The 18,001-nt window shown below is 34.5% G+C and overlaps 3 protein-coding genes across 3 annotated transcripts; 2 read left to right on the top strand and 1 right to left on the bottom strand.

The window, feature by feature from the left end:
- Positions 1-1,358: 1,358 nt before the first annotated feature.
- Positions 1,359-6,239, top strand: AGD5 (ARF-GAP domain 5). Its single transcript, XM_018125030.2, has 11 exons — positions 1,359-1,664; positions 2,496-2,554; positions 2,730-2,820; positions 3,329-3,383; positions 3,492-3,582; positions 3,691-3,922; positions 4,214-4,415; positions 4,584-4,762; positions 4,964-5,365; positions 5,460-5,518; positions 5,812-6,239. Exons 1-11 carry the CDS (start codon positions 1,614-1,616, stop codon positions 5,972-5,974), a joined length of 1,584 nt encoding a protein of 527 aa, XP_017980519.2. The 5' UTR covers positions 1,359-1,613; the 3' UTR covers positions 5,975-6,239.
- A 4,358-nt stretch (positions 6,240-10,597) lies between these two features.
- LOC18593823 (cotton fiber-like protein (DUF761)) lies at positions 10,598-11,933 on the top strand. The gene is made up of 2 exons (XM_007021208.3): positions 10,598-11,231; positions 11,400-11,933. The coding sequence occupies exons 1-2, from the start codon at positions 10,664-10,666 to the stop codon at positions 11,786-11,788; spliced, it is 957 nt and encodes a 318-aa protein (XP_007021270.2). The 5' UTR covers positions 10,598-10,663; the 3' UTR covers positions 11,789-11,933.
- Positions 11,934-13,254: 1,321 nt separating this feature from the next.
- On the bottom strand, positions 13,255-17,426 carry CCDA (cytochrome c biogenesis protein family). Its single transcript, XM_007021206.3, has 12 exons — positions 16,534-17,426; positions 16,347-16,445; positions 16,119-16,174; positions 15,844-15,974; positions 15,670-15,755; positions 15,519-15,550; positions 14,967-15,128; positions 14,386-14,458; positions 14,182-14,282; positions 13,923-14,015; positions 13,703-13,749; positions 13,255-13,430 (listed from the first exon to the last, which is right to left on the bottom strand). Exons 1-12 carry the CDS (start codon positions 16,622-16,624, stop codon positions 13,358-13,360), a joined length of 1,044 nt encoding a protein of 347 aa, XP_007021268.3. The 5' UTR covers positions 16,625-17,426; the 3' UTR covers positions 13,255-13,357.
- Between the last annotated feature and the right edge of the window lie 575 nt (positions 17,427-18,001).

The raw sequence follows: 18,001 nt of genomic DNA, 5'->3' as shown, positions 1-18,001 counted from the left end.
TCTAGCCATGTGGATTTCACATGGCCACCTCAATATTTAACAATTTCATAAACTATAATAATTTTTTAAACTAATTGTAATCTATGAAATCAACCTATCCTAAAAGTTATATGTTTAGGAATGATAATCGGCTGATTTTAATCCAATATTCGATTTGATTAAATTTGATTAAAACGATTTTATATAATATTAAATGGATATGAGTAAATTATGAATAATAAAATTAATACTCAAGATAATTTTGAATAAGATTTAACTTTAAAGATTAAAATACCCATTATTCAAAACTTAATCAAACAAAGTAAAGCAATAAACAACACCCAATAAAACTTATGGTGTTTGGGAGATATTTGACACTGTCATCATTTATAATAATTTTCTAAACTAATTGTAATTTAATCAATCCTAAAAGTTATATGTTTAGGAATGAGAACAAGTCGACTTATTAAATTTGATTAAAACGATTTTATACAATAATAAATAAATACGTGTAAGTTATCAATAATAAAATTAATACTTGATGTAATTTCAGATAAAATTTAATTTTGAGAATTAAAATACTCGTTATTAGAAACTTAATCAAACAAACCAAAGCAAGAAATAATATCCAATGGAACTTATGATGCTTGAAGAATATTTGACAACTTCAAAATTACTAAACACCCATGCCTACCAAACTAGAAAGTAATTTTCCAAACTAATTGTAATCTAACAAACCCACCAAACCCAATACTATTTGTTAATCTATTAATTTTTCTTTATTATTTCTAATTTAATATTGGATTTTTTTTCTTTTTACAAGATAAGTATCATGATTGAAATCTATAATCTACTAAAATCTCAACCACCCTTTGAGTTTGAACTATTCCACTACTATTATTTGGATAATAACACTATTTTTCATAATTAGAATTATCTAATAAAGCTCTACTATTTGTATAGAAATTATACTAATGGTAAATCTATTTAATTAAAAAAAAGGGTAAATCCATTTTGTTTTCATTGTTGTCAATCCCAAAAATGCTCCAATGACAAAATTCGAAGTGCCACGCGTTTCGATGAAATTCAATCATGGGTTTCGAAAAGACAGAACTCAGGCAGAATTCATCGCAGGTGATTGGAACCTTTCACACGTGCGAGCTAACCGGTAAAGAAAAACTCCGCAGATCAACGAGTTTTTCACACGCGTGTGAGAAGCAGGGAGAAAATATAGGGGCTGAAACCTGAAATTCCCCCGAAAAAGAAAATTAAGCAAAAAAAATTAAATAAAAAGGTCAAGGAGCGGAGACTCGTATTGCAATTTCTCTCTCTCTCTCTCTCTCTCTCTTTTTGTTTTTTCTTATTTATTTATTTATTTATTTTCTCTTCTTTTTCTTTCGAGTCGCATAAAAATCAGAGAGAGAGAGAGAGAGAGAGAGAGAGAGAGAGAGAGAGAGAACGGAAGGAGAGAGGGAAAGAAGGGTGGAAGAGGGCGTGAAAAGACCGAATTGACCTTGGCTTTCTTTCGAAATTACCCTTTCTTCTTCTTCTTCTTCTTCTTCTTCTTCTTCGTCGTTGTCGTCGTCGCCGTCTTGGTCTCTCTCTCTGTAATTTTTTATTTTCATTTATCAAACATGAACGAGAAGGCTAATGTTTCCAAGGAGCTCAATGCGAAACACCGAAAGGTAATCCTAAATTTACCTTTTTGACCTTTTTTTTTATTCCTAATTCCGAATTTTATCCCATTTCAAGGCTTCCTTTGTGTTTTGACTTTGATTGATTTGATCTGTATTTTTTACATAACTTTTTTGTTGCTTTTCACTTGATTTTTTAATTTGTTGGTTATTGGATTTAAGTTTTCGTTTTTTTTGATGGATATGATCGAATCGAATGTCGAATAGCAAATATGAGCTGATTTAGGGCTTTTTATTTTTGTATGAATGAACGGTGATTATGTTAAAATTATTATCGGATTAAGATCGGTTCAGATAGATCAAGTTGGTATATTTGATTGAGATTAATGTAATTTGCTCAGCTAAAAATTTCATTTCAAATAGCATCATATATTATATTTTGCTATTTTGGGAGATCTAAACTCGGTTTTCCTCAATCAATTTTGTTTCAAATATATTTTTCGATTTTGCGGATTGAAGGCAGTGATGTACACAGTATACTGCTGGTTGTGATTGATTTATTCATAGATGCAAAACTTTTGAAAGGTTAATTTTGGACGTAGGAGCAATTTTACACAAATCTTCCTGTGTGGCATCAAGGTGTATGAATTTGGTTGTGGAGGGTATTAAATTTCTTCATATTCTTTGTTTATGTATATGTTCTCCATGAATTGTTGGTTCTTGTGCATGTATGTTAATCTATTATGAAGGTCTATATGGTATGACAGACTCATTTAATCAAAGATTTTGGTTTTTGCATGTATCAAATGCTGCCAGTTTTGATGTTTGGCCAATCTTTTATTTTGATTAAAGTTCTTATTGTTTCGCCTCGCTTGTATGCAGATTCTTGAAGGTCTTCTTAAATTGCCAGAGAATAGAGAATGTGCTGACTGCAAATCCAAGTATGTAACAAGAAAAATCAAGAGAGATGATGTGGATATCGTAATAGCAAATAACTGAGTACCTAAAATAGAAATTGTCTTAACACATAGATGTTTTTGTGAATTTTGTCATGAATCGGAAGTGATGTTGTTCATTATTATCATAGATGCTAATAATTGCCTCATTTCTCTGCAGAGGTCCGAGATGGGCAAGTGTGAATTTAGGTATCTTTATATGCATGCAATGTTCTGGGATCCACAGAAGTCTTGGGGTACACATATCAAAGGTGATTTTCTTATCTCTGGAATGAATACTTTGTCTTCCTGAATCAGAAAGCTCATTGAGTTGCTGGCACTGTCTCAACTTCCGTACATCAACTACATATACATTTTGGTTTGTCGCTTGGTTTGTCATAAGTGCAATTAGATTGGTGCCCAGTCAATTTTCAATGATAATGTCTTAAGACTTCAAAGGATTATAAAGGTTAGGGATTTACTGATTGAAGTGATAAGCTGTCTTTTTGTCACAACAGACTAATTCTAAAGCTCTTTAGAAATATGGTTATATATTTGGCTCACTCAGGTGTTGGGACTGCTCTTGTTTTGGTGATGCTGCAGTCATTTAATTGTCTCCAATTTCAACTGTTATGCTAAAAATTTTCACCTGATAGTTCTTGATCGTGTCTTATCCTCTGCAATGTTACCCATTCCAGCCTTGTTAACATGTGGTTTTATGATTGAACACAGTTTAGTTTTTACAAGTGCATTTATGCATCTTACTGGCTCTTGCTGCAGGTTAGATCTGCTACCCTGGACACATGGCTCCCTGAGCAGGTTGCTTTTATTCAATGTAAGCTTTTATTAGGTCAAGAATTTGTATTATTCTGATTGATAGTGGTTTTATGTTAAGATGGAGAAGAGCCTACAAAATATGACAATGACTTGCCTTGTTATGCAGCAATGGGAAATGAGAAGGCAAACAGTTACTGGGAAGCTGAGTTACCCCCTAATTACGATAGAGTTGGGATTGAGAACTTCATTCGTGCAAAGTATGTCTCGTAGAGTTTTCCATGATCCGCTATTAATTATTTTTTGGTATTCAGTTTTAGTTCAAAGTTTTCTTGTATTGTTCTGATGGTTGTTGTATATTCTAATAGGTATGAGGAAAAGAGATGGGTTCCTAGAGATGGAAAATCCCAATCACCACCTAGAGGGTCGGATGAAAGGGCTCCTCATTGGCAGAGACCTATAGAAAAAAGTGGGCATGGGCATATTAGTAATTCTGAGAATTCATTTGAGGAAAGGAGGAACATTCAAGCATCTAGCAGAAAAGAAAGCCTTCCTGCAACAAGAGTTAGTCTTCCTGTTCCTCCCAAGGGACCTGAGCAGGTACTAAGTTGCTTTTGCTGGTTATTTGCTTTAGATGTGAACAACCTGAAGGCTATAGCATTAGAATTAAAAAGTATGAGGAAAATGCTATGAGAAAAGAAGGCTTGTCGCTTGCTAAAGTTGCAAAAAAACTGTCAATTAGAACTAAGGTCGTGAAGTTGTTTTGTGCATGGTTCAACTTGCTTTCTTGCTTCTCTCAGTATAGTATTTCTTTCCAGTAGTTCACCTCTCTTATTTGTTTTCAAAAAAATTTTCTTTTTTATAACACAGAATTTGCTGATCAATGAGCAGGTTACACCCATCCAGAAGCCTGAACCAGTTGTTGCACCAGGTGAGGCAACAAAGCCAGCTGTAGAGACTGCTCCCACTGTCACACCCCCTAAAGTCTGTTACGCTACAGACCTTTTTGACATGCTCTCAATGGATGATGGCCCAAGTGAAAATGGTGCAGAGGCAGATTCTACTGATGATAATAATTGGGCAGGTTTCCAGTGTATGTCTTAAAATTTACCTGAAATTTTTGTTTATTGGGATCATCTTGCATTTTATTTTTATGATCTTGTTAACATGCTTTCTACCAAGTGCCAGCCACTTAGGAATTGAGAGTTATGGTTGTAGCATTTTATTATTGTCATTGATTTTGATGCATATTAATTTGCAGCTGCTGGAGAAGCTTCGACAACTAACAAAACTGCTCCACCAAAAGCTGCTGAGAGTAATTCCCAGTCGGCTACTGGGATTGAGGATTTGTTTAATGATTCACCTCCATTTACTACCAACCAAGTCCCAGAGAAGCCCCAAAAAGATGTGAAAAATGATATTATGAGCCTTTTTGAAAAGGTATGTCTTCAACATTATTTACTTGTGTCTTAGAAACCCTTGATGTAAAACTTATATTACTTACTCATTTGCTGGTTGGAGCTAATCAGATCATTCCTTACATTGTCACATGTTTCTTGAGAAACATCAGTATGCATTTGTGCATGACCTTTTTTTTGGTGGGTGTTACATGATTGATATCATGGTTTCAATTGATTACAGTCCAATATGGTTTCACCTTTTGCGATGCATCAACAGCAACTATCTATGCTATCACAGCAGCAGTCTCTTCTCATGGCTGCTGCTGCTAAATCTGCTCCTGGAAATACTCAACTGCCTGCACAGCAACTAGCTATGCTAGCACAGCAACAGTCTCTTCTCATGGCTGCTGCAGCTAAATCTGCTCCTGGAAATACTCAACAGCCTGCACAGCAACTAGCTATGCTAGCACAGCAACAGTCTCTTCTCATGGCTGCTGCAGCTAAATCCGCTCCTGGAAATACTCAACAGCCTGCATCCAACGGCTCAAGCATACCCACTCAAACTTGGCCAAACATCGGCTATCAAATCCCTGGAATGATGATGCCAGTTGCCGGGCAGGCTGATCTGCAGAAACTTATGCAGGTAGACTCCTCAGTATAGTTGCAATATTAGTGCATTTTAAGAATTATATCTAGCAAGTTTCTCATTTTTGCATTTCTTTTTCCTGCTGCATTAGACTATGACAATGGGACAGACACAACAATTGGGAAACTCTGTCGCATATCCACCATCCAGGTACATATTTAATCTCTTTATTCTTGGTTTTGTTAAAGTTCATTTATGTCTCTGACTGCGAATTTTTCCTGTAGTTATGTTTATTTTGCCCTGAGTTTTGGGTTGATTATGCAGTACTCTTTCATTCTCCATGTGGTTTTTAATACAGTAAAAAGTTTCTAATTCTATTCTGAGAATCCTGTCCCGTGCCACTGATGTGTTCTCATAAATAACTATCGGATAGATTACAAGTTTTACGCATAAGTTGCTCCCTCCTCCCAAGTCCCAACCTTTTTGCTGTGTCTTTCTTGCAGCTTTTATGCAATGGGGCAAGTAACCCCGACAAACGGTGTAGTGACCAGCGGAGCAACAAGCATGCCCCAATCGGCTTCCACAGTTTCATCAGCGAATTCTTCACAATCAGGACAGGATTATGATTTTTCGTCATTGACACAAGGGATGTTCACAAAACACTGAGGTTGGCTGGGGCGGGGTGATGATGATTGCTGGCTTTGTCATACTATACCAAAAATAGTTATTTTACAGGGGAAACTTAGAGCTTTGGAAGGGTATTTTCACCTCTACCAGGGAGGGGGGGGAGAGAGCGGGGATTGTAAACTATTTGTAGATGCAGTTTTCAGTTTTTTTTTTTTTTTCCTCCATATTTGAGTGATGACTTCATTTGTATGAGTAGATTTATGCCAAGCATTAATAAAAGTTGAGTTTAGATTTAATTTGATTAGTCATTCCTCCTCAAACATTGCATATCAAATATTCACTTTAACCATCTTTGACTTTTGGAAGATGCATGAAGGTGGAATTAAGGCATGGAAATTGGATTAAGATGGACCATGGGCCAAACCCAATGGTCAGCTGGCTTGGATGTGTAGCCCACCAGACTTTTGAGCCCAAAACACAAGTGGTCTAACTTCTGTAGTCAATTAGTTATTACATTTGTTAATTGATTTGCAAATGAATCAATTTATATATTTTAGAAACAAGAGTTTAGGGTTTAGTAGCATAATTATTACCATGCCTTATTCATTCTGTCACAATTATTTTTTTAAAAAAACTAAGATATATATTGTCACATTTTTTTTGACATAATACTTTAAAATTAATTCTTATATTTTTATTACATTTAATTAAATTTTTACGTTTTTATTTTAGATCAAATAAGTTCTCATGACTAACAGTTAATTGTCATTAGTTATATGTAGAGGATAAAAAAATATCATACTTTTAAAAAAAAATTACCACATTGGCATCACCTTACATAAAATGATAAGTAATGTTTTGACTAACAACATATAATTAACCGTTAGTTATAAAAACTTATTGAATTTAAAAGTAAATGTATAAAAACTAAACTGAACGTAATAAAAATAAAAATTTATTTAAAATTTTTATTTTTTTAAGAATTTTTTAAAATATTTTATTTTATTATTTTATTAATTTTCAAAAACATTTTAAATTTCACAAAAAATAAATTTGGTGGGAGAGAGTTTTTTTTTTTTTTTATTTGAAATAGAGCATGACATTGGTTTCAAAGGATTCGTGTCCACTTGAAGGTTCATTCCCATTTCCCTTTCTTAAAAAGACAAAAAAAAGAAAAAAGAGTAGGAAGCTACTGGAGGAGTCGCAAATGAAGCAAGTGTCCATTTCCTGACCAATCACCTCCCATCCCTGGTGTTAGGATGGAGATGGCCACGCCCATTCCTGCAAATTGCTGACTTTTCCAAACCCCAAATTAGGCACAGCATCTTTAGACCTGCAAAAACCATTTGCACTAAACCACAAAAACAGGGGTTGTTCGGAGGGTCCGGACAAACTCAGCAGCTAGCTGCTATGGCAGCAGCAGCAGCAGCAGCAGCATGATAACAGTCTGCCCTGCTCACGAACCTGATGGCTGCCATGTGTCGATCACGCCATCCTTGGGCGGTGCCATCATTTGGTAATCGCGACGTAATTGTTTTATCATTTCTGGGTCCTGTTATAATGGGGAACGCTTCACTTCTGCTTTGTGGGCTTAACCAGTCAAACTTGTTCCAGCTCATAACACAATAGCAAAGTCTTCCATGTCTTGAGCTGCCTCTTCACGTGCATCCTTTACGGGAAGTTTCTTGCCTATTGGATTTCCCCACTTAGGTTTCTCACATGTTGCAACCTATTAGCTAATCTACTATCACATTTTTTTCGTGTCAAAACTCGAGTTTATAATTTTATTACGCGTGAAAATATAAATTTATAAAATCGATTCTGAATTTGATTTGATATTAATGTTTGATGCATTAATCGTGTATAATTGTTATATATAATTAGGTTACTAAATCTGAACAATTCCTTAAAAAGAAATTATTTTGAAAAAAATAAATGTTGATAAAGGTCCAAAAAAAATATATTATGAATCTTTTATTTTTTTTTTTTAAATAAAACCAAAATCTCAGTGCAGCAAATATTTTTCCATTCATTTGTTATATAATATTTTTTTCACATGCTTCCAAAAAACACCCTGAAATCACAGTCTAATCAATTGCAAATGTTTAACAGGCAATATTGCTTGAAAGGTTCACGCACACCACATAAACACAAAGATGGCGTCCATTTTTCAAGCAAGTTGTTCACCGTCTCGCTTGACTCTAGCCCAAGCCTTTGACAACTCCCTCTTGCTTTCTTGTCATACTAAAAAGCTCATTTCGTGTTGGGAAACAACACTTCCTTCTTGTTGGGTCAAGTTCAAGTGTGTTCTCATCGCATTAACAATGATTATCAATTTAGAATTTCACATACAGAATGACGAAAAGATGATTCTAAAAATAATTATATTATATATATTGAGTTATATATATTAATAAAAAAATAAAAATTAAAGACAGTCGTTAGCACTCGTCACTTGTTTGATTTCATCGATAATTGCATAGTATACTGATTTAGTATGATAATAAGTTCATGTGATAATTTTATAATTCACAATATCATGCAATATAAAAAAATAAGTAACATTTTGATCAATAATTAATCAACTAACTCGTTAATTATATAAAAATTATCTAACCCGGCACCCTTTTGGTTCCGTGGATGATTGCATAGTATATTAATTTAGTATGACGATATATTCATGTGGTATTGTCACAATCCACGACACCACGTGATATAAAAAAATAAGTAATATTTTGATCAATAATTAATTAATTAATTAATCCGTTAATTATAAAAAAATATATGATCTAATATAAAAATATATAAATTTAATTGAATATAATAAAAAAATAAAAAATTTATTTAATTTTTTTATATAATTTAGAGACATTTTAAAATATTATACCTGTATATAATTGTGTTAGGAGTACGTGACTGGGAGTATGCGATGACAAAATATGGTAGTAAATGAATGAATTGGTGTGGTAAACGATGTTGGTATTGATAATCATATGGAAGGGAAAAAAAAAATGACAAGCACATGGAGACATGTGCACGTCGGTGAAGACGGTCACAAGCTACTGGGCGATTTTGGTTACTGTCTTGCACTAGAATAATTGAAAATAATTATTTTATAAAAATAAATATATTTGCACATTAAAATAATGTCCAAATGGATCTAAAGTTAATTATTTATTTAAATTTATATGTTTATATGTATGAATCTTATATAGATGAAATTTATATGCATTACATTTACAATAAAAATTAGAAATATATATTTTGATATTATCTTTAAAATTATCTACGTATCTTGTTTTATTAGAAGAATTGTTTCGAGGAACATATATTTTTATCGAAATTCTCTTTAAAATCTTACGTGAAAAAATCTTAAATTTTTATCTTGAATAGTTTTTTATATTGAAAAAAATAAAATTGTTATAGTTTGAATTGTGATTTAAGATAGATATATAATTGTAATTATATGCAACAAAATGTCACGGGTCAAAACTTAAATCTAACTCTACTGTAGTCTTAAGCTTTGAAAATAAAACTTAAATAAACTTATAAATTACGGATACACGTTTTCAATCCAAAAAACATATTTAATTAGTGATAGAATACCCATACTTATATACTCAAAACTCATTTCATTTTTTACTATATAAAATCCATGACACAAAAAGCTACCCAATACATAAAATGTGAAAAAAATATTATAGACATTAATTAAAAAACAAAAGGCTTGTCTGTAGTGGTTTGGTCAACTTGTATTACTGTTACGGTCAGGCCATGGTCGGTCAAGGGTTGCACCACCATGCACCCTGGCTGGACAGCCCACATGGCAGCCGGTATTTCAGGATCCAGAATTAACACACCCCCTTAATGCTGAAAAATTATATATTGTGTATTTGTTTACAACATGAAAAGAACTTTGTCTTGTTTTCGAGATTCTGACCTTCAAGCAGTTTTTTAAATTATTTTTAAAAATGTACAATTATTTAAATATTTAATTACATTTTTTTCACATTTAAAATAATATTGAATAATATAGTTTTTACGTATATGTAATCTCTATAATTACGATTAAAAATTTATATAATACAATTAAATTTAGGATAATGTTGTGAGTTAAATTTGTTGTAGCGCACGAAAACTCTCGAAAAATCAAGACATTATCTGTTTTAAAAAGATAAGGATTCGATCCAATAGGCATATTTTGGGATGTACGAAACCATGCATATTGACCTAAATGGTAATGGAAAAAGCCGAAATAAAAATAATAAAAATAGAATATTTTTTAAATTTTATTAAATTAAAAATAGAATTAAAAATTTAACCTAACCGTTATTATTTTTAAAAAAATAATTAAATATTGAGCTCGAACTTTATATTAAAAATAAATCAAACCAAATACGGCAAAAATACATATATAAAAATAAATTAAATATATATCAACCCAAACTAAAATCAAAGCAAATACGTCAACTATGCACATACCACGTGGATGAAAAGCCCATGTCACCGCTTGCCAACGTGTCACCCCTCACAACTCTCGATCTCACATACGTGTAGCAACCACGGGTCCCACAATAACTCCCCAATCCAGCGGTCCAAATTTCATCATCAAAAACCACCCCAACTCCCCTCTATATAATACCCTCCTAGGCCAACCAACTTTCAATTTCCTTCGTCTTCCACCTCCGTTCACAGTTTCCTCTGGAGAATCCTTTTTCTGTTCGAGTAATGGCGAAACCAATGCTTTCTCTCAAAACGGCGTTGATATCCACCGGTATCATTTCCGTCGCCATCTTTTTTAAAGTTTCGCTTCCCTTGGTTTCAGAGCTGTTAACGTCTGGTATTCCTTCAACTTACAGTTTGGTACTTTCTTTTCTTCGGCCTCCGTATCTTTACCTTCTCATCAACTGCATCATCATCTCCATCGTCGCCTCCTCCAAGCTCCAGCACAAAGCGGAAACTCAACAAAGTCCCTCGCCAGAGATAGTTTTGCCGGCGGTCAAGGTTTCTAGTGAAGTGTATAGTAGTGAGTATAGTTATGGAAGTGATACATCTGCAAGGGTTGTGGTGGCGGAGGATTTGAGCACTGTGGAGGAGAGTAAGGAAGCGGTGGTGGTGGACGGTGGTGACGAGGAGGAGGAGCAGGTTAAAGTGGTGATGTCGTTGCCGCCGCCACCGCCGGCCAGGAGTGAGTCTATGGAGCTTGTGATGAGTTTGTTGAATGAGAAAGCGGGGGAGAAGCCGCCGGTTTCGAAGAGATTTGGCCAGCGGAAAGCTGTGAAAGCGGCTTCGGAAGGTAAACACTCTCAATCCTCTATCACATGAGAATTTCAAAATGAAATGCTAAAGTGCATACCTGAAAAGTCAAACTTACCCCCACCTTTCTACCGGATTTCTTTTCCTTTTCTCTTGATACGATAAGCGTAAAACAGTAAATTTACTGATGGGTGGTGCTAATTTACAGGGAAAGCCTTGAGGGTGTCGAAGCCGAAACGGCACGACACGTTGGAGTCGACGTGGAAGACGATAACGGAGGGCCGTCCGATGCCGTTAACACGTCACCTGAAGAAATCCGACACGTGGGAACAACGGGCTCAGAAAGATCCAAATGCCCCTCCCCCTCCTCTGCCCCACACGGTGAAGAAATCCGATACCTTCAACGAGCGCCCCAATGGAACGTCGCTGACTCGGTCTTCTGGCTCGGGGAAACTCAAGAAAGACCCCTCACTGAGTCAGGACGACTTGAACCGCCGAGTGGAAGCGTTCATTAAGAAGTTTAACGAGGAAATGAGGTTACAGAGGCAGGAGTCTTGGAATCAGTATCAGGAGATGATTAGAAGAGGGGCAGAGTAGGAATTTTAGTAAACTCAGAGGGTTACAGTAAAATTATCTATTTTTTATTTTACTTTTACCTTTTTTTTTGAGAGGGGTAAATAGTCCCCGCCTTGTAAAAAAAGAGTGTTTTTTGTTTTTTTAGTTTAAAATTATTATTTTCCAACGGTGATGGCATTGGCAATGTGCATTTAAAATGCAGAAAAAATTTAGATCTTAAAGAGATTTGCTGATTAATATATATATCTGAAATTATTTTAAGAATAAATAACAAGTGTAGTATTATTATTGTTCTTTTTTGACTTAATATTTGAAATTTTTTTTGAATTATTTAAAAAAATTTAAAAAAATTAAGTTTTTTTATATTTCTATTTGAAGTTAAATAGGTTTTTATAATGATAACAGCCGGTCCAATTGTTAATAATAAAAACATTATTATTATTTTTATATCATATGATATTAACATATGTTAACATATCATAATAAATAACGATGTAATATATTGATATGATAATATAATATTTTTTATTTAAACACTTCAATGTCATGTTAATATTATATAAATATAAAATAATAAAAAAAGTTTAATTAATGTCGGTTACTCAAGTTATATGATTCCAAATAAAATATAATAAAAAAATAAAAATTTTATATCATTTCATTCTATTGTTTTGGTGTTGTGTTGCCCTTCATATTATTTCAAAATGTTGGACCGTAAATATAATGATTTTCATAATCCCAAATTAATTTCAGAAAAAAGAAATACATGGTCTCACCTCCCAGCTCGTATCTGAACAGCTGTGCAGGAAGGGGGCACTGCCACACGATCGTCGATTGTGCACCGAAAGGAAAAAGGATAAGAGAAGAGAAGGTAAAGTGTGGATAAGCTGATATGGTTATATTTCATCATATCTTCCTTTTCCTCTTTCCTTTCCCTTCATTGCTTTTAGTCATTCTGAGTTCGAATTGTTTCGATTTAATTCATTTCAAGTTTATTTCGAACTCGAATTCTTTTCGAGTTCATTTTGCTACCTCACTAGGATTAACTTGTCTATAACTACAAAGTCTTTGGCTAAGCCATTCAAAAGGACACTTCTATATCTGTCAATGTTTATCCAAAAAGAGCCAAGTCATGAAATAGTCAACTATCTAGGAGGATCCCAGAAGGCTAGAATAAAGTTAAGCTATAGAATTAACTTCTTTCCCATTACTATTTATGGAATTGAGGGCAGAGCAAATATATACCTCAAAAGTTTAGCATTTTGGTACGGTCCCCTATGTCAGAAAGGGAACTGCCTGCATTTATTAATGGTGAGGTTGCAATCTTACCTTCTTTTCGTTAGTTGACATATTGGTTTATGTTCACTGATGTCATCTTCCTCAATAACTAGGGAGTAAGATTCAGCAATCTTCTTATCTGATCAGTTGCCCTCATGCCAATAAATGATTGTCCATTTGTCAATGGATTACTTGTACAAGAGGTAAAAGAATAGGAAATGCAAACACTTTCTAGCATTGATTTTTGTGTTTGTCTATGTTTCTTGTGTTACAGTTTGTTTGGAGTATATCTATCACGAGGGAATAAACCTTTTACATTGCCATGTGGGCTGGGAAAAGCCTATCCAAGAAAGTATAGACACCTCCACCCAGTAGAAGTGCTCCGCTGCCAAAGAAATCAGAGTTAAACCATGTGTGAGGGACATGTAGGGTTAGCGAATACTGCGAATCTAAGAGCAATTACACTGAGCACATAAGAGGCAGATGCTGACTTCGACATGGATGCATAGGAGAGAGCTTTTGCTCTAATAGAGCAAGCAACATGAGCTCTGATATAAGGTTTACCGGAATTTAAATGAAAGAAGGAATACTTAACAAAGATGATGACCGTTGCACACTAGAGAAACAAAAATAAGGAGGAAACATTTTTGAGAGTACCTCACTGGGTTGATCCATGCTGAGAACTTCCTCAAGGATAGCAGACTCTGCCAGTACATATATAATGATTAGTAGAATTTCTGGTTAATAACAATTTAAGGAAGTACATTAGCCATGAAAGATGGAGTGAGGTGGCAGAAATTAATTATGACAATGATTTTACGTAGTTCTGGCAACCGATGTTTGTCCTCCATTAACAAAACGGACATATATTGCATACCTGCAATGCTCCGGCAAAAGAAGCAGCAAGAAGTAGAGGAGCAACATAGCCAGTTGTGTATGTCAAGAGTAAGCTGCCTCCAATTATTGGATCCTGTTGTTATACAGTAGTAACACATTATTTAGTATTGCCCTAGCTGTTCTCAGTACATATACATATCAGGTTTATGCCAAACAAAGACAGATTTCTTTCTTCTATAGACGTAAAGGTGAAATCACTTTAGCAGCTGCATAGTCTCTTTATCTTTTATGCAGTTTACCTTGGATGTGGCTACGTATCCCAACAACGTGGCCAGCACTGGTGTGCTGCAAGGTGAGGCGGCTAATGCAAATGTGAGCCCAGCTAAATATGCTTGCACACCTAAAACATAAAAAATTTCAAAATTACTCCTTAAAAGTGTTTTTAGAGATTCATTCATATAATTAACTTTTGTTAGGTAGGGGAAAATAATTGAGTTAATTACCCGATGGGAAGTTGGCAGCTGCAGCACGAGGGTCAAAATTGTTAAAGAAAGAGGGAAGTTGTAATTCAATGACCTGTAATGGTAGTTCACAGCAAAAGAAGAATACTTAAATCAGAAGTATCTTGAGTACAACAAACTCCGATACATAATTTAATAACACCCTGCTAATCTGTTAACAGTTCTACATTAAAATAGAAGCCATCATAAAGTTGTACACTTGTAGTTCTGACCATGACCACTTAACTTGCAGCATCCCACACCAACCCCCCAAGAAATAGATGGCACCAATCCTAAGTATGAACTGGTGATTAACCGATTTTGTCAGAGGCAGGTTCTCCTTTATAACTTTTTTCAGGATATCCAAAAGATTAAAAAGAAAAGAAAAACCTGAAATCTCCCTTCTATAAGTCTTTTCTCTTTTGGTAGAAGATAAAAATAAATAAATAAATTGTAAGAATTCCTTCCACATAAACTAGAGAAACCACATGATTGATGACAAATGTTAAATATTTTCCGTGTAACATTTAACCCCCAAAAAAATGCATAAATCAAACAACAACAGTAGCAGCTTGATTGAATACCTCAAGTAGATTAAGACCCATAATAACAGCCAAACCAGAAGCAGCCAATGGCAACCCCTGCCCTATTTGTCCATAAGCCTTCCCAGCAAAGGAGGCTCCAATGCCCAGGAGTGCTAGTGTAGTCGCTAATCCTAATGAGAAAGCCAGAGAATTCACAACGATCTGACCAACAAAGAACCTCAGTTATTTGAGAAAAAACTCTTTCTCTACACCCACGCTTGCATTTGTGTGTCTCAAGCATGAAAGATAAGGAGAGGGAGGACCCATATATATTTCAATTGAATTGAGGTACATAGACATGATAGATAATACACATGCTATACTAACAACTAAGAGACAAGTTCAGAAGATGCAAATGCTTTGCTAGAGTAAGAAACTTCAGAAAATGAAAGGTAAAAAAGAATACAGAACACGCTGCATCAGCATTCCTGAGGACTCAACCTGAACTAAGATATGTAACTGTTGGCCTTTAGATCATCTACGAGCCAAAAGGTTCAATGGAAAAATCTTATAGAAGCAGTAAAGAAGATGAATCGCATTGCAAGCTATTACCTCAGTTCTGCCCTTGCCAGAGCCAAATGCACCTGGAAGGGTTCCAATCAGTCAGAAAATCAACATCAAACATGACAGGACATGCAAGAAAGTAACAGCACCATTTTAAAAGATCCATTGAGCTTTAGGCAAAGTAATGCTAACCACTTACCAATATAACCAATGGTCAATGGCAGAACACTTAATGTACAAGGAGAAAGGCTTGTTACAAGACCAGCCCCAAAAATAACAGCCAAACTGCCAAAATCAAAACGACTAACATAATACTGACTGCCAACCTCAAAAAATAGAAAAGCATTTAGAGGGGAAAAGCACAAAAAAGAACCTAGTGAAACTAAGAGCTGATAATTGGCCCTGAACAGCTTCATTAGCCTGCTGGCCTGCTGAATATAGTAGGCCTCCAAACCAATCTCCAGGACTTCCATCAGCCAACATATAAAGAGAAGCAACTCCTTCCTGCCTTGAAGGAAAAAAAAATACTATTTCCTAAGATTATCCGACGAATATATAACTAGGAATACATACTTAAGATCAGATGGCATGCTAAAGAATACCAATTAAACCTATAGAAGCCACTAGATCAATCAAAATTGAACTCACCAAGATTTTATCTTCACTTAAAGCCTTTGCAGAGTCAATTGCAACCAAATTTGCCACTAAAAAAATAAGAGAAATTAAAAATTAAAAAATGAGAAAAAAATATCATCACTCATAAAGTCACTCGCAGATTAACAAATAATCAGTACAAATCACTATCATAACCTAAAATTAAGAAAAAAAATTCTTTGAATTGAAAAAGAATCCTTTATAAAGAAGGACAGTGATTACCTGCTATAGTATTTATAATAGAAGGAACTTTCAAAGATTCAAAATATTTGCAAAGATCCTTCTTTCCGGTTGGCTTATTGATGGCCATCGTATATCTACCTGAAAAAAAATGAAAAATAAAATAGTTTTTAGAGCTTAAAACTCGTTGATCATAACAAATTAAGCTCCTAATTGATATTAAGCTTACCATAGCTGGTTCTCGGGCGATTTCTAAGGCTTGAGATTTTGGAGAAACGAGAGAAGGAAGAAGTGGCGCTGTGGTTTAGAATCAAAGACATCTTAAACAAAACAGACTCTGTTTGGCTGCTGAGAAAGATTTTGAATTTGACTGAGTTTTTTTTTTTTTTCTCGGGAACCAAACAGAGAAAGAGGGAGATATTTTTTGCTTTGCACTGACTTTTGTCTTTTTAACGGTATTTCGAGTTTGAACTCAACAGTTGATGTTAACGGTTAATTAATTGCAGTTGGATTGCTGGGCTGGGCTTTATATGGGCCGTATTGGGGTAACTGGCCCATTTCTGGACTTTTATGGGCCGTATTGGGCTGAACAGAAAGCCTATTGGGTTAATATAACATTGATAATTAAAAAAAAAAATTTAGAAAGAGATACTTATTGATTTTAAGTTTTAATATATAAAAAATCAATCCCGAAAAGGTATCTCGATCTTTAGACCTCGAGTTTGAATTTTAAAATGAAAAAAATGAGATTTACGAGACACGAGAGAGAGAGAGCTACTTTCCATTGTAACCGAACATTTAATGTATATTGATTCTAATTTAAAAAAGATGATCTATTTGTGAAATTATATAAAATTTAAAAATTACTAATAATACAAATTTAAAGAAAGCAATAAATTCCCAAATTAAAAATACAAACTTCTTAATTATGTAGCATAAAGTAACACCTTGTTTTCCTAATATTCTGAAGGACTAATCTTCCCAATACAATTGAATAAAGGTGGGATTGTTCTCCACTTGGTCCTCCATGGGCAAGCTTTTTCCTCCTGTTATTTAGTAGTTCCTGCAGCCATAGCCACTACATTTGGTACAATGGAAGCAAGTAGTATGCTTTACCATTGTCACTGATATATCTAAACGAAAAAGAGAAAACCTTCATTAGCAAATTAGACACATGAACGATTTTACAAGAGATTAAAAAGGAGAAAGAATGTTTACTTTAGTAAGTAACTGTTGCATTTGGGTAAGGAAATAAGGCTAGTTTCAGGATAGGAGATATATCAGATCCCTGAGAAGGAAAACTTTGCTTCATATTAACTTAATATCAGTTGAGTTTCAGGAGTAGGGAAGAAGCAGAGTTGAGCTACTGACATGTAACACAGGCTGAAACACAGCTTTTCAGGCCCCCCCAAACTAGTTTTTCTTTGACAACAACTCTCCACAAAGGCTTAGAAGTTTTCATCATAACCTGTTTCCGTGAACCCAACTCTCGAGTAGGAGTCCAATTCTGACTAAGGATTCGTTCTGATTGCACAGTGATTTATCCTGATACATTACTCACTACCTCATGCTTCTTCTTGTTAAGACAAGTGCATGGAGCCCGCAGCATTCACTTGATTGCTGTTAGACTGTGTGGTTCAACTCTATGAATCGAAAGAGACTAGCAATCTGACTAAATGCAATGATGCTCAAGTTAT

The sequence above is a fragment of the Theobroma cacao genome, chromosome 7, assembly GCF_053813885.1.
Source record: "Theobroma cacao isolate CCN51 chromosome 7, ASM5381388v1, whole genome shotgun sequence".
Taxonomy (NCBI): Eukaryota; Viridiplantae; Streptophyta; class Magnoliopsida; order Malvales; family Malvaceae; genus Theobroma; species Theobroma cacao.
The sequence above is the reverse complement of the archived record's forward strand: the minus strand, read 5'-3'. Positions and strand labels throughout refer to the sequence as shown.